Source organism: Drosophila gunungcola, unplaced genomic scaffold (genome assembly GCF_025200985.1).
Source record: "Drosophila gunungcola strain Sukarami unplaced genomic scaffold, Dgunungcola_SK_2 000093F, whole genome shotgun sequence".
In the NCBI taxonomy this organism is placed as follows: domain Eukaryota; kingdom Metazoa; phylum Arthropoda; class Insecta; order Diptera; family Drosophilidae; genus Drosophila; species Drosophila gunungcola.
The window spans coordinates 109,235-132,059 of NW_026453255.1; the positions used below are offsets into that span (position 1 = coordinate 109,235).

At 36.8% G+C, this 22,825-nt stretch overlaps 2 protein-coding genes across 2 annotated transcripts in view; one reads left to right on the plus strand and one right to left on the minus strand.

Annotated features, from left to right (window-relative positions):
• The window catches only part of LOC128265097 (teneurin-a), a 246,366-nt gene that overhangs the window by 100,508 nt on the left and 123,033 nt on the right, over nt 1-22,825 (minus strand).
• LOC128265098 (uncharacterized) lies at nt 11,859-13,226 on the plus strand. The gene is made up of 2 exons (XM_053000914.1): nt 11,859-12,606; nt 12,701-13,226. The coding sequence occupies exons 1-2, from the start codon at nt 12,069-12,071 to the stop codon at nt 13,126-13,128; spliced, it is 966 nt and encodes a 321-aa protein (XP_052856874.1). The 5' UTR covers nt 11,859-12,068; the 3' UTR covers nt 13,129-13,226.

A 22,825-nucleotide genomic window follows, 5' to 3' on the forward strand; every position in this document is an offset into this window, starting at 1 on the left:
TTTGTTGGTAGGGAGTTTTTATGAGTCAGCAAAAACCCCGACTTCACGTTAAACACAGACACAATCGATTATTTTAGTTAAATGTTCCAAAAATAAAGGTGTAGTTTGGTTCAAAAGAATAGAAACTTTTTGTTGTAAGTAGAATATTATAATTTTAAGAATTAAAATATTATTTGCTTTTATGGAAGTGAAATCTATTGATGCAAAAACATTAGACAATTACTGCTGATTTATAAATAATATTTTGCAGTGCCAAAAGTAGCTTTAACCATTAGTTAAATCAAAGAAAATTCAATTTGCAGGCAAGACAAAATCTGCTTGAAAATCGTCAGATGAAAACAGGTCAAAATTTCCAATCTGGGCAACATAAAATCCAATGCCAAGTCACTTTAATCACATTAAGCTAAGAGGTCTCCTCTTCAGGGGGCAAAAACGTAGAAAAGAGGGAGAAACGGGCCCAAAAACAAAGTTTTTTTTTTGTTTTTGAAAAGCGTGCACACAGGTGGGCCCGATGCTTGTTGAAAGCTGTTGTCGACGCAAAAGTTCCCTTCAGTCTTCATTACGGCCATAACTAAAATGATGACGATCAGCAGGAGCATCACCATTGTCATCATCATCATCATCATGATGTTCATTGTGGTACTATGTGGTGTGTGAGCCTATCACGTACATTCGCCATCAATAACGCGACGATTTAACTTGTCTCGTTCTGGGCCCGGGCACGTAGTAGTTCGCCAGTAGGTTGCCCCTTGGCCTCCGGTCCTCGAGCACCAAAAAACAAAGCCAGCCACCCACCGCCCAGCACCACCCACTTCCCACTTCCCACCAGCACCACCACCCAAATCCACAACCCACATCCCACTCCACCACTTTTCAACAGCAGCACGTACGCATCCCATACACGTGGCTTTGGACTAAGCCCCATCCATCGAGCTCTCACTCTCTACACTGAAAAAACAATAATAAAAAATCAAAAATAAGCAGGTGGATTTACTTGGGCAGCAAACCTATTATATCATAAAAACATTTGACCAAAAAAATATCAAAGCCCAAAACAAACAAGCTGGCAACCTATACTACCCATCCACAATCGGTTTATATATATTAATTTTGTTTTGATACAAAGAGCCATTTTCAAAATTTTGATAGAAAAACTGATTTTTAGGGTGTTTTTTTTTGGGTCTTTGAAGATATCTAAAAAACCAAAAAATCCAATAAAGTCCTTTTTATGTAACTTGCTCAAAACTGGACGTAAAGCCAAAAAAAATTACTGTTTTGTATAGCTGGCAACCTATACTACCCATCCACAATCGGTTTATAAATATAAATTTTGTTTTGATGCAAAGAGCGATTTTCAAAAATCGATTTTTTGAAAAATACATTTTTTGCATTTATTATCGAAAATTTGAAAATATAAAAAAAAATTTATCTGTGAATGCCATTCGATTGGCAATTTAACGGCGAATTCAGCGATGTATGACATTCAATATTTAGATCATTACTTCTCAGCGTTTTGATAGAAAAACTGATTTTAAGGGTGGTTTTTTTGGGAATTTGAAGATTTGTAAAAAACCAAAAAATCCAATAAAGTCCTTTTTATGTAACTTGCTCAAAACTGGACGTAAAGCCAAAAAAATTAATGTTTTGTATAGCTGGCAACCTATACTACCCATCCACAATCGGTTTATAAATATAAATTTTGTTTTGATGCAAAGAGCGATTTTCAAATATCGATTTTTTGAAAAATATATTTTTTGTCCAATTTTTGCATTTATTATAAGGGTGGGGGTCATCATTTTTTCGAAAATTTGAAAATATAAAAAAATTTTATCTGTGAATGCCATTCGATTGGCAATTTAACGGCGAATTCAGCGATGTATGACATTCAATATTTTGACCATTACTTCTCAGCGTTTTGATAGAAAAACTGATTTTAAGGGTGGTTTTTTTGGGAATTTGAAGATTTGTAAAAAACCAAAAAATCCAATAAAGTCCTTTTTATGTAACTTGCTCAAAACTGGACGTAAATCCATAAAATTACTGTTTTGTATAGCTGGCAACCTATATTACCCATCCACAATCGGTTTATAAATATAAATTTTGTTTTAATGCAAAGAGCGATTTTCAAATATCGATTTTTTGAAAAATACATTTTTTGTCCAATTTTTGCATTTTTTATAAGGGTGGGGGTCATCATTTTTTCGAAAATTTGAAAATATAAAAAAAATTTTATCTGTGAATGCCATTCGATTGGCAATTTAATGGCGAATTCAGCGATGTATGACATTCCATATTTTGACCATTACTTCTCAGCGTTTTGATAGAAAACTGACTTTAAGGGTGGTTTTTTTGGGAATTTGAAGATTTGTAAAAAACCAAAAAAACCAATAAAGTCCTTTTTATGTAACTTGCTCAAAACTGGACGTAAAGCCAAAAAAAATTAATGTTTTGTATAGCTGGCAACCTATATTACCCATCCACAATCGGTTTATAAATATAAATTTTGTTTTGATGCAAAGAGCGATTTTCAAATATCGATTTTTTGAAAAATGCATTTTTTGTCCAATTTTTGCATTTTTTATAAGGGTGGGGGTCATCATTTTTTCGAAAATTTGAAAATATAAAAAAATGTTATCTGTGAATGCCATTCGATTGGCAATTAATGGTGAATTCAGCGATGTATGACATTCCATATTTTGACCATTACTTCTCAGCGTTTTGATAGAAAAACTGATTTTAAGGGTGGTTTTTTTGGGAATTTGAAGATTTGTAAAAAACCAAAAAATCCAATAAAGTCCTTTTTATGTAACTTGCTCAAAACTGGACGTAAAGCCAAAAAAAATTAATGTTTTGTATAGCTGGCAACCTATATTACCCATCCACAATCGGTTTATAAATATAAATTTTGTTTTGATGCAAAGAGCGATTTTCAAATATCGATTTTTTGAAAAATACATTTTTTGTCCAATTTTTGCATTTTTTATAAGGGTGGGGGTCATCATTTTTTCGAAAATTTGAAAATATAAAAAAATTTTATCTGTGAATGCCATTCGATTGGCAATTTAATGGCGAATTCAGCGATGTATGACATTCCATATTTTGACCATTACTTCTCAGCGTTTTGATAGAAAAACTGACTTTAAGGGTGGTTTTTTTGGGAATTTGAAGATTTGTAAAAAACCAAAAAAACCAATAAAGTCCTTTTTATGTAACTTGCTCAAAACTGGACGTAAAGCCAAAAAAAATTAATGTTTTGTATAGCTGGCAACCTATATTACCCATCCACAATCGGTTTATAAATATAAATTTTGTTTTGATGCAAAGAGCGATTTTCAAATATCGATTTTTTGAAAAATACATTTTTTGTCCAATTTTTGCATTTTTTATAAGGGTGGGGGTCATCATTTTTTCGAAAATTTGAAAATATAAAAAAAATGTTATCTGTGAATGCCATTCGATTGGCAATTTAATGGTGAATTCAGCGATGTATGACATTCCATATTTTGACCATTACTTCTCAGCGTTTTGATAGAAAAACTGATTTTAAGGGTGGTTTTTTTGGGAATTTGAAGATTTGTAAAAAACCAAAAAATCCAATAAAGTCCTTTTTATGTAACTTGCTCAAAACTGGACGTAAAGCCAAAAAAAATTAATGTTTTGTATAGCTGGCAACCTATATTACCCATCCACAATCGGTTTATAAATATAAATTTTGTTTTGATGCAAAGAGCGATTTTCAAATATCGATTTTTTGAAAAATACATTTTTTGTCCAATTTTTGCATTTTTTATAAGGGTGGGGGTCATCATTTTTTCGAAAATTTGAAAATATAAAAAAAAATGTTATCTGTGAATGCCATTCGATTGGCAATTTAATGGTGAATTCAGCGATGTATGACATTCCATATTTTGACCATTACTTCTCAGCGTTTTGATAGAAAAACTGATTTTAAGGGTGGTTTTTTTGGGAATTTGAAGATTTGTAAAAAACCAAAAAATCCAATAAAGTCCTTTTTATGTAACTTGCTCAAAACTGGACGTAAAGCCAAAAAAAATTAATGTTTTGTATAGCTGGCAACCTATATTACCCATCCACAATCGGTTTATAAATATAAATTTTGTTTTGATGCAAAGAGCGATTTTCAAATATCGATTTTTTGAAAAATACATTTTTTGTCCAATTTTTGCATTTTTTATAAGGGTGGGGGTCATCATTTTTTCGAAAATTTGAAAATATGAAAAAAATGTTATCTGTGAATGCCATTCGATTGGCAATTTAACGGCGAATTCAGCGATGTATGACATTCCATCTTTTGAGTATTACTACCCAGCGTTTTGATAGAAAAACTGATTTTAAGGGTGGTTTTTTTGGGAATTTGAAGATTTGTAAAAAACCAAAAATCCAATAAAGTCCTTTTTATGTAACTTGCTCAAAACTGGACGTAAATCCATAAAATTACTGTTTTGTATAGCTGGCAACCTATATTACCCATCCACAATCGGTTTATAAATATTAATTTTGTTTTGATGCAAAGAGCGATTTTCAAATATCGATTTTTTGAAAAATGCATTTTTTTGTCCAATTTTTGCATTTTTTATAAGGGTGGGGGTCATCATTTTTTTCGAAAATTTGAAAATATAAAAAAAATTTATCTGTGAATGCCATTCGATTGGCAATTTAACGGCGAATTCAGCGATGTATGACATTCCATCTTTTGAGTATTACTACCCAGCGTTTTGATAGAAAAACTGATTTTAAGGGTGTTTTTTTTTGGGAATTTGAAGATTTGTAAAAAACCAAAAAATCCAATAAAGTCCTTTTTATGTAACTTGCTCAAAACTGGACGTAAATCCATAAAATTACTGTTTTGTATAGCTGGCAACCTATATTACCCATCCACAATCGGTTTATAAATATTAATTTTGTTTTGATGCAAAGAGCGATTTTCAAATATCGATTTTTTTGAAAAATACATTTTTTGTCCAATTTTTGCATTTTTTATAAGGGTGGGGGTCATCATTTTTTCGAAAATTTGAAAATATAAAAAAAATTTATCTGTGAATGCCATTCGATTGGCAATTTAATTCAGCGATGTATGACATTCCATCTTTTGAGTATTACTACCCAGCGTTTTGATAGAAAAACTGATTTTAAGGGTGTTTTTTTTTTTGGGAATTTGAAGATTTGTAAAAAACCAAAAATCCAATAAAGTCCTTTTTATGTAACTTGGCCAAAACTGAACGTAAAGCCATAAAAATTACTGTTTTGTATAGCTGGCAACCTATACTACCCATCCACAATCGGTTTATAAATATAAATTTTGTCTTTGCCTTTTGTGGAAATACATAAAAAGATGACAACAAATATTTAGACTCCAGTATGCCTTAGTTTGAATATATCTTAACGTCCTGAGTTTTGAAATACTGCTTTACTGTTGACAATATATACATATTCTTATTCAAAATTAAGTTCCTGACTTTGCCTTGGCTACACAATATAATATTTCGCCAAGTGTGCCAGTAGGAATCGCTGATGTTTATTCCTACTTTGTTTATCGATATAAATATTGGCAACTTTTTCACATTTCGACCTGGCACGTAACGCCGTCACAGACAGCCGAGAGCACCACCGCCCAGCCATTCTGCCATCTAGCCAACCGCCATTCGCCACCCAACACCCACCCACACCACCCAAGGCACCATCCAGAGCTCCCTGAGGCTAAGCTTTCGGTCTACAAATCCACTTAGTTGCTAATTGGCGGCAATCAGCTGGCTAAAGCCTGCTCTTCTCTTCTGCTTTCTTCTCGAATCGAATCGAATCGAATTGAGTCGCAGTCGTTCGGCTGTCTTCGGTGTTGATTTCTTGGCCTTTTTGTGGCTGAATTGCACTATGTTTTATTGGTCTAAAATCGGTTGTTTATATTCTTTTGAAAGGATATTTTTATGAAAATATTTCTGCGTAGAAAAACCACAACAAAAAGCATTAATGGCGAAATTAATTATTCAAAACGTTTTTTTACACATTCAAATATTAATCTATTAATTTATGTAAATAAATATATCACATATTTTTAATCATTTGAAAAGTTATTTAACAAAACTTAAACTTTTTGTACAAATAAATATGTATTGATTTGGTACATATTCTTAACTACCGAATTGGCTACTATTTGGCCAAATACATTTGACAGCACTGATGGTTCTAGTTGTTTTGGTTTGTATCCTTGTATCTTTGTATCTTTTAAGACAGCGAGGAATCGCATCACGTGCATCATCGCTACCCCCGCATACCAGCCCCTTATTTTCTCGCTCTGTATCTGTTTTTTATGCTTCCTTTATTTTTATTTCGGCTCTATCCGTTGTTTCTGTCCAAATCCATTTGAGGCAGGAGCTGGCTGGCTCTTATTTGTTGTGTTCGTTTTTTTGGCTCTTGCTCTGGCTCTGGCTTTAAACCTAAACCAGAACCGAAACCAGAATCACAATCAGCAAAAAAAAAAAAAAAAGCGGGCGGAGTGGAGTCGCGGCACTTGGGCGCCTTGGCTTTTGTGGTCAGTCTTTTGGCCGTATGTGATAGTCGTAAAAATACCCAAGAGATGTCGAAGGCATGTTGCAAAATTTCAAGCTCAAGTCGAAATGGCAGCCAAAGTCTGTTCCACACTCACACGTAGTACAGAAAAAACAAAAAAAAAAAAAACTAAAGGAGCACACACACACACACGCACGCGTCAGTGGCATAAAAGTTGCCTGTTTGGATTTCAAATGGTCAAAATGTGGACATTTGCTTAACAAAAAAAAAAGATACTTCGTTGCATCTCTCTCTTTCCTTCTTTATACACCCCTCTCTTTCCCAGAAAACAAGTCTGGAGAAGAGCTTGTTTTCGCGTTTTTATGTCCATTGCAAAATGCGGTTTGACCCATTCATGGAGCTCATATAATGCCCTACAACTGAGATTCCTCAAAACAAATTGTATAAGCACACAATAAATTCCAACAAATATTTAATAAGTATTCCAGATCTGGTATGGCATAATAAATTAGCAAACAACCCTGTAGATATTAAGTATGGAATTTGATTTGATATGTATACATTTTTAAAGCTAAATTGTTAGAATTAGTTACTCTTGCTATTTTTGTTAAATTAATATTAACACCTTCTTAATACATTTCCCTATTATAATAGATCAAATGCCCTTAAAAACCTGTGATTTCATTTTGTTAAACCTTCATTTTTCACGTTCTTTTAAGGGAATAAAGTATGCTATGCGTTGTTTATTATTACCCATATTACCTCTGTGAGAAGTGCCCTTCCCCAGTCGACCTAGTTGGACCCCAGTACAATAAGTTCGTCTCCAAGCCGGGGCCAATCTTCAGACTCCAGTTCGGGACATCTTGGCTGCACTCGTCGTCTCTGTTTTATCCAATCCCTCTATCACTTGCACGCACTCACACAAAATTCCTCCTTTTATTCTTTTCTCATTTTATTTACTTTTTTTTTTGGTTTCGCCTCTGACTCTTTCCTCCTTTTTTAAAATAAAAGTTTGCGTTTTAGCTTTAGCCAGATTTATGTTTTCCTGCTTGCGTTTGCAGAATTGTTGTCGGAAGTTTTTTGTGCAGCATCATGGCACACACAGAAAGTTCTCAAAAAGATGTAAAAAAAATAAAAAAGAAAAACAAATAAAAAAAAGTAGTAAGGAAAAGCTGGGCCAGGCAGCTGGAAAATGGCAAAGGGTGAGGGGGAAAGCCAGGCGACCACAAAATATGCTCAGCAGCATTGATGCGCCTTTTGACCCGGCCTCTGACTTTGACACTGAAACCGAAACTGAAACTGAAATAGAAACAGAAACAGAAACAGAAAAAGGCGGCAAAAGCTTTTCCCTTTGACTTGGCATTAGTTGAGCAGGAATGCGTCTGATTAGCAGTTTTGTCTGGTGCGCACACTGCGAGAAAAATGTTGGAACCGCAAAAACCGGTTGTGTGGTTTTGGTTTTATTTAGAAAATTTATCGGATGGTAGGAATAGTATGTTTGCTTGGCAGCGGTTTACATTTTTGTTTTTAATTTTTTTTATTTTACCAAGGGCTCTATTTCTGACACCTTTTTTTTTGCCAAATATATCAAAATTTTGGCCAAAATAATGAAAAAAATATTCTCATAATAGAATGTCAACCTTGTTGAGCTTCAAAAGAAAATCCGAATTAATTTATGTTTGGCTCATTTTCGAAAATATAATCTGATAAAGCCCCTTATGTAAATGCCAAATTGGCGAAATCAAATGTTTTATCAATAAGTGATAGCCATTGTTAAATTAGGTCATCAGCTTAAAAAAAGGTTTTTTTTCTTTAGCAAAAGCTAAGACTTCTCAAAATCTTATCCAAGTTCAACAATATATTATAAATATATATTTCAAATATTTTTACAGTACATATGTACATACGCTTATCAAAGTTCTTTTCAGTCTCGCTGATTGTTGTCCAGCGGTGTAAATAAAAGACCCAAAGGACAACAGAAAAAGGGAACAACTTTGTTCACTAATTAAGGGAAATATTGATGTTTTGTTTATTACACGAAACCATGTAACTCAATTTAACAAAACATATTTCGCCGCATCCATACTATTCACTTTCCGGGAGCAGCCACCCAATTACGGGGCATGTTTATTTTGCAAAGTGTCCGATTAGCCATGGGATTACCCATCGAATGGCTGCCTTTCTTTGGAAGCTGCCCGAGGTTAGGACCTCATTTCACTTTCACTTGTCCAATTAGCAGCCGAGGATGTACTGACCGGCCATCGAATGTTTAGTACTCCAGATGTCATGTAGTTTGGTTTTCACCTCCGCCTCGGATTTGTTTTCATTTGTACTGCTCCGTTCGGTTCGGTTCTGTTCTGTTCTGTTCTATTCTGTTCTATTCTGCCCACCTGGCCCCAGGGGAGCTCAGATCGAACACTGAATTGGACATCATTAGCAGGGGGCGGTAATGGGTTGGGGGTTGGGAGCTGGGGGCGTGGCAGGGGCAGTAGGTTAAGGAGTTTGGCTTGTGAAAGTTACCCCTGGAGGCAGGTGAAATGACCAAAGGAATCGGCAAGTTGTCACTGGGGGGGCAGGAAGATGACTCTCCGCTGAAGGACTGTAATTGAGATGGGTGCAAAGTATGGCAGAGAAGAGGTCCTTCGGCCCTTGAGTCCTTCAGTCCTTCAGTCCTTCAGTCCTTCAGTCGTTCAGTCGTTCAGTTGTTCAGTTGTTCAGTCGAGTTGGGCCAAACAACAAGATGTCATATCATCGGAATGGCAGTCTCATTACGAGACTTTGTTCCTCGCTTTGTTCGCTTCCCTTTTTGTGTCTTTTGAGCCGGCATTAATCAAAGGTCTTAGGGTTAATGTCTCGCCAACCGATGGGCTGGGATCTATATCTACACGGTTGTGGTCATCTGAATAGCACTTGTAATCTGAGATGATTTTACATTGGGAAAAGAACAAGATCTCCTTGAAATGTTATCTTGTTTTCAAAAAATGTAGTATACTTTTTAGTCAGTGGGGGGAATAGTAAGCAAAGCACAGCTCAAATAATACGAATTAAGAGAACAGCAAAGCAGAATGCAAATAATTAAATCTAAAAACCTAAAATAAAGTATCAAAATATAATTATGCTTTGAAATTCTATATTTCAAGTGCAAAAAATAGTTTAAAAAAAAGTTTAAAAAGAATAAATTGCAAATAAAAGTAAAACATAACCATTTTTCTCTTTTTATACAAATATTTTAATATACTAGTCACTTAGATAATGTTTTTATATAGTTTACAACACAGTCATTCATCTTGATAGAATTTTCTCCAACACTTTGCTATTTTTTGTGCAGACATTTTGACCATTGCTGTGTATGTTTTATATTGTTATTTAACACACATACTCACTACACTAAGCGCCTGTTAATGACGCAATTTCCGCAAAGGTAAACGGAGGCCTTTGGTAACCTTTGAGGGTCAGTTGCGTTGGCCAACTTCTTGGTGTTGTTGGCCACAGCTAATTAGCTTAGCGCACTTAAATCGCCTGAGCATCGCTCATTTCTAAGGCATCTTCTCTGTATCCCAACCCTCTGTCCACACACACACTTAAATGTCTATATAGATGTGTATACACACCCCTGGAGAAATGGCAGTCGATAAATAAAATGGGGGGTTAGCAATTCGAGAGGAGTTTCTCCGACAAGCCGCAACATACGAAAACAACAACTCGGGTAGTAACCCTTTTTCCTGCAGACAATTCCAAGCCATTACACTGAGAAATGTGACACAATTTGAATAACATTTAAAATATAAAATTGAGCATCAATTCGGTTTGCTTTTCGGTGGCGGGGAAGGGGGGTGTGGGGTCTGGTGTGAAATTGGGCTGCATATTTGGGTGGTTTTTGGACACAGAACACCCAACTCACTGCCCTGATGGATTTGCCTGGAGAGAATATTTTCCTTGGCCTTTTTTTCTTTGCCTTTTTTCCAAAGGCCCTGTTTTTCTGTGCTGTCTTCTTGTTTGTTTCCTTTATTTTTCTTTCGACTTGGAGTTTTGTATTTTTTGCTTTGTCTAAATTGCGTAAATTATTGGCATATGTTGTCTTCGCAGTCCTGTCGAGGCAATGAAACATTTTTAACCCTTTTCCTCGTAGACGTCGCCGGAATTGACAGGGGCATTTGGGGCGGGGCGTTGGAAAAATGTGAAGGGGGTTGTGGGGCAGGAAAATGTCGATGTCGGCCTGGCATTTTATTCCATTTTACTGGCCTTTTTTCCTAAGCGCCTCCGTCTTCTGGCGCCCCCTTTTCTCTCTGCAACACTCCCTATCTTGCTGGAGCTGGCCCTTTTCAAGCCCCATTCCCTCCCTTTTTAGCCGCCTCTGTACGGCTGCCAGTTGGCTGTCATTTATCCCCACTTCGGGTTCAGTTTCGGCTTCTACCAATTTTCTCCGCCCCCCTTTTTTGGCCCCCCTCCCTCTTTTTTTTATCATTTATGGCCGTCGTTCTTTGGCTTTTTATGTGCGCTATTTCGCGAAGTAGAACAATAGCCGCCCGCCGGCTCATTCATCCCACAGCCAAAGTCCTGGATCCTGAATTCAGGATCCTGAATCCTCGGCTCCTACTTCATCTTCGTGTGCTTTTGTTACAACAAAACGTGAAGGGGTGAGCCACTGTCCTTCACTATCCTTGCGCCCTCGCGCTACTTTATTGTCTTGCCAAAAGAAATAGACTTTTAATATACTTGGCCATTCAGAGCACAAAAAATGCAGCTCTCCCAGGGAAAACTCCTTTTTCTCAAAAAAAAAAAAAGAAAAAAAAGGAGGAAAACACAGAAAACAGAGAAAAACGAAAAGTGTCTGGAAGTGTGGAAATATTAGGCGATTTTGCCAGTTCATTGACTTGCCACAACAATAGTTTGAAGTTTGTCTGCCAAAATATGAGAGTCCGAATAAAATGGAACCAATTCGAAAGCTTTCGGTGGGTCGGGGAAAAACAGAAGCTAAAAAGTTTTTCACTTTAATAGTTCGACCAATTTGAGAGTGGCTAAAAGGCCGGCATAATGGCAGCACAGGGAGTGCAAATAAAATCGCACTCCGATTTATTTGTACTTCTTGAGGGGCATTTGGCGACTTTATCAATTGGAACTTTAAAGGGGGGTCAATTTTGAATTTCAGATGATTGCTTGGCATTTTTTAAAAGTAAAAAGTCTTTAGAAATTAAACTTATAAATTGCTGCCTTACTTTAGAGCTTTATAGTCTTTTCTCTGCTTTTTGTTTCACTTCAGATATTTATATTAGTTTTTGCATTTGACTAAATCAACTATCTTCAATCCACGTAGGCCATGACCAACTGTCACTGTTCAAGTTCTAGTGATAAGGCCCCCATTCGAGCAGTTCATACACAACATAGTAACTGAACACAACACATAAAACACCATTCCAAAAAACACTCCATCAAAATTTTGTTGTTCCAGATCTAGGGATTTTATAGGACAGGGCGACCGAGGATTCCCTAATCTTAAGAATAACCTGAGAACCTCAAGCTCTAGTCTGAAATATATATAAAACATGGCCGAGAAGAAACCCGAGGATAACAGCAAAGGTTTACAGGACACTGCCAGTACCAATGCAAATCGTCCAAGTCGTTTGGAGGCCCAACATCGCCAACAAGATCAAAACAATACTCTATTCGCTCAACTTTTCGCCAGTTTGCAGCTCGAACAACAAAAATTGAGGGACTTGGAGCAGCGCAGATCGAAACTAACCGAGGAACTGAAAAATCTAAAGGCTCTTCTACTTGCAGAGAATCAAAAGCTTAAGCAATCGGTGGCTCCCATCCATGGCAATCCGATTCCCAGTGCCAATTTCACAGCCCGAACTTTACCCAATAAAGCATCTACTTCCAGAAACGCTCCTTCCATCGGCAAATCAATACCTTTGGAGCGCCGAGCTTCTAGTAAATCGGTAAAAATTGCCGAACCACCAAGCCAAACTTTAACTATTAGAGAAAGACCCAGGGCAAGTAGTAACCGCAGTTTACAGAAAAGACGAAATCGCAAAGGCCTAAAGGCTCCAGCAACCAAAACTAAACAGAGAACTCCGTTGGGTGAGTTTAAAAAACCAATATTAACCTTAAAAAATCGAATAAGCCTAATTAGTAATTTATAAATTCAAATTTAACTATTAAATCTATCTTTAAGGTTATATATCCAATGCCAGAGAGGACATGTTGGGCATGGCCGATGAAATAACTTCTGTGGGCTGCAATTTGCAAACCCTGGAGCATCGAAGATCCGACCGAGAGGATCGAGAAGATATAGACGAAGTTTTGATTTCCCTGCCGGCACTATTTACATTTTTAGATGCCCAAACAGAGTCCCAAGAATCGGATCCCAGTTCCGACACCGGCGAAGCACCTCTTTCCTCCATAACCTCCGATCAAGATCCCAATTTTTATCTACCAAGTGCTATTTCGTTATTTGAAAATTTACTGGGAATCGATGCCAGGCCCCCTTCTCTGACACTGGATTTGCCTTTGGTTGGCATCAGCGAATGTTCAGCGATCGTGGCAGAAGTCATTTCAAATGCGACCGAAACGGGAAATGATTTGGAACTCACAACGACTTAAGGCTCTTTGGGATTCTTTTATGGCTGGCAAAAGTTTAGTCAACAACTATCTCTGAATCTGGCAACAATATTTAACCAAATATAGACATGGAAACCCAAGATTCAGCTTGTTTATCGGGAGATAGCAAAAGGGTTTTTGGTGTTTTAGATCACAGAATGGTTATACAGCCATAGAAAAACAAATCTTTATAGCTTGTAGTAGTTTGCAGAAATCTCTTTAAAAATATGCTTAAAAAGGGTCGAAGTTTTGGGGCCTAAGTTTTTTCCAGTTGGAACGAAGCTTATTATTTTGCATTAACAAAAAGCGAACTAAAATCTAAAATTAAACTTCCTATCAAAATGTGAGTGAAATGTGCTTACCGCCGAATCAACAACACACAATTTCCTGGCTGAATCTATCCGAAATGTGGCATAATATTTACGGGCAAGTGCGGACCTCTTATTTTATTGGGGTGGCAGGAGAAAAGCTACACATGGTCATGGCATGTCCTGACTACTTGCCTGCTCCTTTTCTCAGCACTTCTTGTGCCTTTTTTTATTCAATTTGCTGACCCTTGGTCCCCCGCCTCGAAGTGAAGTCCTGGGGTTCGAGGACACTCTTGACATCCATTTCAAAACAAATTAGTTGCCAACTGTCCGAAACAAATGTTGTCTAACGAGCAAAATCGAGTTGTCTCCCATTGCCATAAGAATACACATCAACTGGATGTAGTACGCATATATGGTATACATATGTACGACTTGTTTGTCCAACGAAATGATATGAAGCTCGCCATTTCAATCATAATGTTCATCACGATTTGTTGTTTTTTTTTTATTTGCGTTGGGGGAGGGGATTGATTGGAGTGGGTCAAGAGGTTATTTTCTGTGTTGGATTTTTGCTAGGGAAATGCACTTGAAGTGTATATCTAAGCTCGCAAGTCTAACCTAAAGCTAGAAATAGAAAACTGAATACGGAAAACCGACAACTGAAACTGAACTAAGCCAAACCGAAAACTAAACAAGTTTCTGGCTACCGAAAAACCACCTGACCCACACGAGCACACAAATTACTTATGTGCGGATGGTGGGTGGTTCGATGGGTGGTTCGGTGGGTGGTTCGGTGGGTGGTTTGGTGGGTGGATCGGTGGCTACCACCAGTGGGTAGTCATACTTTTTTTGTTACTATTGTTGTTTGTTTTCAAGTAGGTCATTAGAGAGGCCTTCGCCCTTCGCCCAACCACTTGAATTATTAAATTCCCCCGGCTCCAGTTGCTCGGCTTTTCGAAGTTCTGCAGTTGAGCGGCTGCCCTCGTCGCTCCTCAAATATGCATGTACATTTATGTATGTATATATATACCCATATATATATCCCTATTCGCATTCGTATATTCCAGGACTGCCAGCATGTTTCCATAACTTACCTAGAAGTGGCGAAAAGAGAGAAAGAGAAATATTTATTGTAATTTTTCAGTTTGAATTCGAGCAGCTAAAATGGGGGGAGGGGTTAACTTTGACATTCAAGGGGGCTTAAATCAGCACGCAGAAAAGTGCATAACAATTAAGTTTTAAAACGTGTTACATTTCAGAACACACTATAGTGTATGAGAAATGCAAACATGCATCCCTGCATATTTCTAAATTTCAGAATTTAAGTTTCACAATACTTTATTTACTATCCAACGAAATTAGAAATAATGTTAAGATAGCCAAGGACCTCAACCAAATTTGGTGTTTTTCTACCCGCACTTCACTTGGTTATAGCCATTTAAGTTTGAGTAAATTCTAAAGTCCCCACCCACGTTTGGTAGCCCCATAAAAAGTAATTGGAATTTTCATTTAATATAAAAGCTGAGCGAACACAGGCAGCGGAACACAATCTAACCCACTTCGCAGTTTGCAATCGCACAGCAACCAAAAACTATGCATATAAACGGGGCCACTGATGTTTCGCCCCCCGCCCCCCTTTGCCAACCAATTTGAACTGGAAAAAGGGTACAATGTAGCCAGTGGAGCATCCTCGTGGATATGTGTATCCCCGTACAGGCTCAGCTCGTTGCTCATAAAACTCACTCAAGTAAAAGTACGAATGGTTTTCGATATGAAATGCATGAAACTGACAGGCAAACATATTGCGCCGTACTGCCGAAACCCGCTCACAGCCACGCCCACGCACCCCAACGCCCACTACACTGAGGGAAAATATATTATTTTCTGATTTATCACGATTTCTTACGGCTAAACTTATTTCTTTGATTTAAAAAAGTTTATTTTTATGTTGTCACAATAATTTTTTTTAGGTGTACAAAAACATTTAAAAAGAAAAATATAGTTTTAAATAAAATACATAAACATTGAAAAGCCAAATTATTTTTATGGTGTAAATTTATATATTTTTTGTAACGATCTTAATCCAATATCCGAATATATATGTTTAAAAATAAATAATTTATTAATATTTGACTTCTTACCACAAAAAAAGAGTAGCTAAATGCAAGCTGATAAATTGTTTTATATTTTGATAGGGAGTTTAAAATAAACAAAAACTACAAACAAAATAGTTATAATAATTTCAACCTATTCTATAGTGATTTTTTTTATATGACATCTTCAAGTGCTGACCAATGGTTTTTTTTTTTTTGCCGTGCAGCCAGCCTCTTGTATCAGTTGGCTGACTGTTGGTTACCACTTGGTCGTTGTAGCTCCTCATCCACATCCACATCCTCGTCCTAGTAAGCTCTTCCATCTGTCTGCCCTCGTTACCTCCCCCTCACCCCTCTGGCCATTGTTGTGGGCTGTATACATACATATATATTTATATATATATATATATATTTATATTATATCCCAGTGAGAACTCCGCACCTCTCGCCTGTCTATTTATTCAGATATGAAAATGCATATTGTACACTCGACTCACGCCGCTTTATATGGGACATTTCTTTATCATCTGCTCTTCTTCTCCATCTATATACACATATTTTTCTTCTTTTTAATATGCAACTCTGTGGCACATGAGTGGGAGGATAGTAAAAAAAAAAAAATTGGAGCTACTCATCGAGGCGTGCGTTTATTGCAATTGTGTTCCAGTTTCTTGCGTTTGAATTGGGGATGATTGCGCCGGCGAATGGAGTTTTTAAAAACGAAAACAAAGCAACACCTTAAGGTGACTGGGCAATAAAGGAACCCTTTTCTCATGTAAAATGCAGTGGGTTGAGAGAGAGATGTTTTTTAGCATTCAGTTATTGGGCTTGGAGTTCTTTCGGGGCCAGTAACTGATCATTAATTTATAAATTAAGTAACAGCGATATATGGAAATACCTAATAAATTCAAAATCATAATAATTTGATAATCAATAATAAATTCAATTAGATTGAAATATGGAAACTATAGTTTATAAAAACAAGCTAATCCTTAGAGGTTTTTAAAAACCGAGCTAACAACTCAAAATAATAAATTTAGTTTATTTGAATATTAAGTCATTAAAAAGCAATTAATTAAAACAAAGTACCTAATTGTGCACTTGTGTAAGTCTACATTTTCTTATTAAAATTGCCGCATAATAAAGGTTCAAAGCACTCTACCACTCAGATTAAGTCTGAAATGGAACCAACAATTTGATTTCCCAAGAATTGCCTTTAATTTGTTATTATTTTCAATGCAACAGACCGGAGGACTTGAATGCTAATTAAGTCTTAAATCTGTGGCAATATTTTGGCAATGATTTTATGGGACTGCCAGTCAGACAGCATGCAATACATTTGACCCCAGTTGACCTGTGCATAATCGCCATTTGCCTTTGTTCCTGGCATTTTGATGGCACTGTAAATTCGCGATGACACTCGACTTAATTACAATTATTTGCACAGGTGTGCAGGTGAATATACTTAAAAAAACCCCTATTTTATAGTTAAAATAGGTTTAAGTGAATATATATTGTATAAATGTCTTAAAATCTTTTAATATGACTAAAAAAAAATGGAAATCAAAATTAAGCCTTAGTTTTGCGTTTCTTAATGTTTAAACAGAATAGTTAAATAGTTTTTTTTCGAGTGCACTGAGTGCATTATTTACCTGCTGGAATGGTTCGGCTCGTGGGCAAAGGGCTCAGCGTAGATATTTCGCACGGGGGGTACTCGGCGGGGCAGGGGCGGTGGTACCGGATTGTAGCCATCCATGATGGTATCACAATCGGAGTACTTCATCGATTTCATAGTCATTTTGTGTCTGGTGCTCACTGTACCGAGAGTGCGAATGCACTTCACTTCACGATTTATGTTGATTATTTATTATTTAATTATGTTTTTTATGATTTCTTGTATTCTCTTTTTTTTTGTGCGGCGCTCTCTGTTGTCGCTTATTAATTATTACAACTAGTATTGTTGTTAATGGCAAGTGCAGGAATTAACCTCTTAGCGGCGATCGCGAGTCGTCTGCACCCCGTTCGAGGCATGGGCAGGGGCAGGAGGGGCCCACAGGGGCCTCGGTGGCATCGCCACCCACGGATGGAAATGTGTTTCCCTCGATTTAATGAAAATCTCTCCGTCGAAATCCTTATCTATCGGATTTCCACTCGCTCTGGATTTCTGTTAGCCTTTTCTGGAACAGACCTTAAATCTTCTTCATGGTTGATTGTTGGGTTTTTTTTTGGATCTGAATGGGAATATAAAATATACATGTAAGTAACCATGTGCGGTTGTCTGGGTGACAACAACCTTGTGACCTTTCGTTACGCTTTAGAATGTCCTTTGGGGTTTTACTTTAATAAACGATTTAAACATTTAAATATAGCTTTTAACTATAGTTTTGTATTTTAATGGGTAAAATATATTTTATAAATGGTATACTTTTTGTTTGAAGTGTTATTAATGCTTTGCTTGTAAGTTATAGTATTAATTACATTTTTTTATGTTAATTTTCTGTTGGTATATATTTAATTTTTTGTTTTACTTTTGGGTTTTATTATTTTATTTATTATAATTAATTCAATTAAACGCCCTAACCGTTTTGTCCTTAATACAATAATTATTTTCAATTTTTCAATAGCTTTATCCTTTTAATTTATTTTAATAAACCAAATAAACGTTTAAAACCAAATCTGTATTTGAATAAAATTCCCTACAATGTGCATTCATGCACATAAATTGCCATTTTTTCCCTATATTTACCTAAAAATGTAATCTAGCGTATAATTAAAAGCTAAATTCAAACATTTCCCGTAATTTCCCTCATTTGCAAGCGGCTGTAGTAACACTCTTAATACCGCTTAGCAAATGTTAATTGTTTTTCCCCCTGTTAACAGCGATTGCATCTGCCTAATCTGTTTTTATATTTTCCGGTCCGCAACCTACCGTATATGTCTATCGATTTCCCGAACGCTCACCAAAAATCATTCTTGGCTCCGGTTTAGCATTTTCAAATATCTGAAAACTGGTTTTCCACCGGTCCAAATGGTTGGGTGGTAGAGGGGGGGTCAAAATCGAGAGGAGAATCGAGAGTAGAATCGAGAGGAGAGCGAGGAGGAGAGCTGGGCAAACAATCAGAATAAGTGTGGATTCCATTTTGGTATCTGGCAGTTTGTAGTCCCATGTCCGACTGCCAATGGCCAGCATATTTGTTACACTTGCCGCTCTCTTTATCCGATTGGACTGGTGTATCGCTCTAATCACAAAATCCCACCCATGATGTGCCCAGACAAAATATTCAAAGTCATCGTGTAATATTGGAAAAACACTTGGGGCTGGACGGAGATGGGGTTTTTTTTGGAGCGCAGAAGCGGGGAGCGGGCACCAATGCCAAACAATTTCAAATGTAATCCGTTATTGTGGCCGGACGATCAAAACGTATCTGTGTCTGTATCTGTATATTATGTCTGTACATGTATTTGTATCTGTGGGATACAATGGAGCAGCGGCAAGCACGGGCCCTGGATAATGCGGCATATCTTTGGGATTTTCATCTCAAATTAAATTTATGATATGGCACAAAAATTGAATAACACCCAGCCGGGCACGAAGTGAATCAAAATCAATCAAAACATACTCAGAGAAAGGGCGAACTGGGGGTTAAGAAGTAATATCAAAGGCTCTCGAACGTCCAGCAGACACCTCAAATGAACCGCAGAGAAGCAAGTGCATCGATGCAGATGCAAAACACAGTTTACATACAGTGGCGCACGCAGGATTTCATCGAGAGGAAGGGATTTTAGAGAACTTGCAACTAGTAGATGTCTTTTAATGGCTGTGTAAATGAGAGGAATTTTAGATAATAGACACTATATATTTTGAAATATCATATAAATCCATTTAAATGGTATATTTAAAATATGGGACACCACATAGCCCCTGTCTACGCTACTGAACACTGATAGAAATGCGGTTGCGAGTGCAGTTGTAGAAACAGCGTCTAGACCGCAAAATGGTCAATTCCTTGCTGCTCTTGCGTCGCCATAGATACAAATGTATCTTCCGTTATCCTGGCAAACCCCATTAATCAAACATCCAACCATCCCCCGACTTTAGGGCGCATTAATTAAGACAACGCAATGAACTAGCACATTCCGCGCCAGCGAATCCAATGCTTCAATATATACATTCGTATCTCAATTCACAGCCGGCAGCTAATGAAATACTTTCAATCATAAACGAAAATAATTTCACGTTCATTAAGACAAGCGCAAAAAAAAAAAAATCAACAAAGAACTCTCAAACCCATCGCTGTTGTTCAAATATTTCATAACAACACGCACCCGACGAATTCGATGAAAAAAAGCCTTGTAATCGCATAATTGCTGTCCGAAAAGCGAATATAAAAAGAAACGCATGAATGAAATATTAACAAATTATGACAAGTGTTAAGAGAAGGGTGAAAAGAATGTCGTCACCGCAAATAAAACAAAAATGAAAAATGGAATTTTTGCAATCGAATTGTTATGATTCCCAAAAAAATAATAAGCCTTGGGGAGATTGGGGCTATAAAGTGCATATTAAAGATGTTTTGCATTGATTTAGAAGATGTTTTTATTACTATTTATTTGGACATTGATTTGGGAAAAAAATATTTGTCTTTATTCGTTACTGAGAAAATTTGAATTTTATATTACAAGAATTCTCTTGCAACCTACTTCCTTAAAAAAAACTTCGAAAATTGTTGCAAAACTTTAATATTTTTTAATGTTTTAATTTATGGTATTTAATTTTTATGTTGTTCCCTGTTGCTAGCTCTCCTTTTCCACTAAATCTTTGCCATTTTTTTGTCAAACATTCATTTAGCTTTCTATCTTCTTAAATGAATCTTGCAGATACTGGGATATTTTATAGGTGCTTTTCTGGAAAATCACTAGCATTCCTATGATTGATCCTCTGGCCTGCTCTATGCATCAGTTCTCGGAAATCCCCGGCCAAATATCTCATGGCCCAAAACGCATCGCGCTGATACGAAATCTACTTGTTGGCCGAGGCCGAAAAGCAGCTCAAGATTTACTGGCCACAGGCACGAACACCGCTCCCCGTTTCCAGCTGCCCAGAAATATTCCAGCTGAGTTTTTCTGGCAGCACATTAATCTCCGGCTCGGCTACCAAGTTCGCTGCACTCCACACGGCCTACGCGAAAAATGCAGCGCGAAAAAGAGGCAGCAACGCAAGGGGGCGGTGGAAAAGAAGCGATTTACAGAGGAAAAAATACAGGTTAAAAACACAAGTACAAAATGAGAATGGAAAAAAAACAAGGAAATAGCGCAATACTTTCAGAAAAAAATCAATCCAAGTTGATTGGATGAAAGACTGCGGGGATAGCCGGCTATTCAATTTTGCCATTTTTAAAAGTCCGTGAAGTTGTTGCATTGCAAAAAATGGTAAACAAATTATAATATAAAAACATAACAATATTTCATTATTCTTTGGTGAACTACTTAATTTTCAACTAATTTATGAAATCCTTTACATTTGATTAAACTTAAAGTTTAAGCGCAAAGTTCAAATTTATGGGCAAATAAATATTGGCACGAAATCATATAGGCAAATTCGATAAATTTATTTATTTAAATACTATAATAAAAAAAAATCAAATTTTATTAAGTTCAAGAAACTTTGCAAATGCTGTTCCTTATTTGACATTTTACATAGAGATTTTTTCAATTTCCCAGTGCACTTAGAGGGGAGCGACTACTCCTTAAAAATTTTTTGTTTTGTAGTGCAAACCATGTCGACGCCCCTCCGCCTGCGCAAGCGTCCCTGCCCCTCGCCCACCCAAAATGCTACCAAACGAGTTCGCAGCAAGTTGCTCTGTCGAACAGCAAAAACAACAAGTTTCCAGGTTTTCGTTAGGATGCAGCTTAAAAAAAGGTATATATATATATATATATATAATATAAGAAACTAAGAGGAAACCAAGGCAGAGCTGGAACTGGGACTTTAACAGAGACTGGGACTTCGACTTCGACTTCTACTTCGACTGCGACCGAAACGGACCATTGAGCATTGGGGATTGGGTTTGGGGATTGAGGATTGGGCAGAACTGGTTTTCGTCACAAAAAACCAGAAGAGGGCCTGGGCTTTTACCCCCCTTTTCCGCCTGTCAGCCATCAAAATGTCAGCGACTAAATGTAATTAAAATTGATTTTATTTCCCTACGAACATTGAACATAAAACAATTAAATGGCGTCTAAGCCAATCTGCAGAGCGCTACCCAACCCCGTCCCAATTTGTGTCAACAATTTTGATTATTTATAAATAGCCGAGAGAAATGGGAGTGAGAAAAGTATTCCGGCTCGAACATTTGCCACAAATGTCAGAAGTAATCATGATGGCCAACACGGCATTTCATTTGACAACCGCCTGCCTGCCCCTGCCGCCAGAAGTTTCACATTCACCCAACACTTGGTAGACAAAACCAACCAAACCAAAGGGTTGCCCAACAACATTTTTATGGTCGCCGGGGCGAACACATATTTCTCCAAAAATGTTTCCAGTTTTTATGAGTGGGAAGTGCGTGCCACCAGAACAAGGGGAATTTGTAGGGGAAAATCGAGCAGAAAGTCTGGAGAAAATCGAGGGGGGAACGCACAGTCCATATAAAATATGCTTTTCCAATTAGCGTTTATTTGGTTTTTCATTTTCTGTTTTATGTTTGCCCAGATAAACAACCAAACACACACAACATAGCGTGGAATAATTACGTACACCGAAAAGAATAGAAACGATTCTAAATTAAAAACATTTAGTTTTTAAACCACCGAAATTCTAGACATTACATGAACATATATATTTCTTTAAGTATAATCACTCTTTAAATGCCTAAACAATTGTAAGAAAATTATTGTATGATCCTATTTGGATTCAGGAAACATATCAATGTTTAATTCAATCCAGGTTTTAGTTTTAATATTTAATATTACTATGAATTATAATAAAGTATACATTTTGTATCAAATAGTTGACGATTCTTGTCAAACAACATTTTTTTCACTGTTTATCAGAATAAAGGGGCCTTAGGTGCCACTTGGGGGATTCGATTTGGGGCCAAAGCTAATTGGCCAAAAGCCATTGGTGGCGAGTGTCAAACATAATCATGATGCATCAAACAGCTGGTATTTTTCCAGCTCAAGATTTTCCCCAGCGAAGAAGATCCATCGAGTTGAAGTATCTTTTTCCAAGAAGATCACTCAAAATAATCATGGGACTTGCAGCGAAAGCTCTTGTCACGATCGTTTCGTTTATGG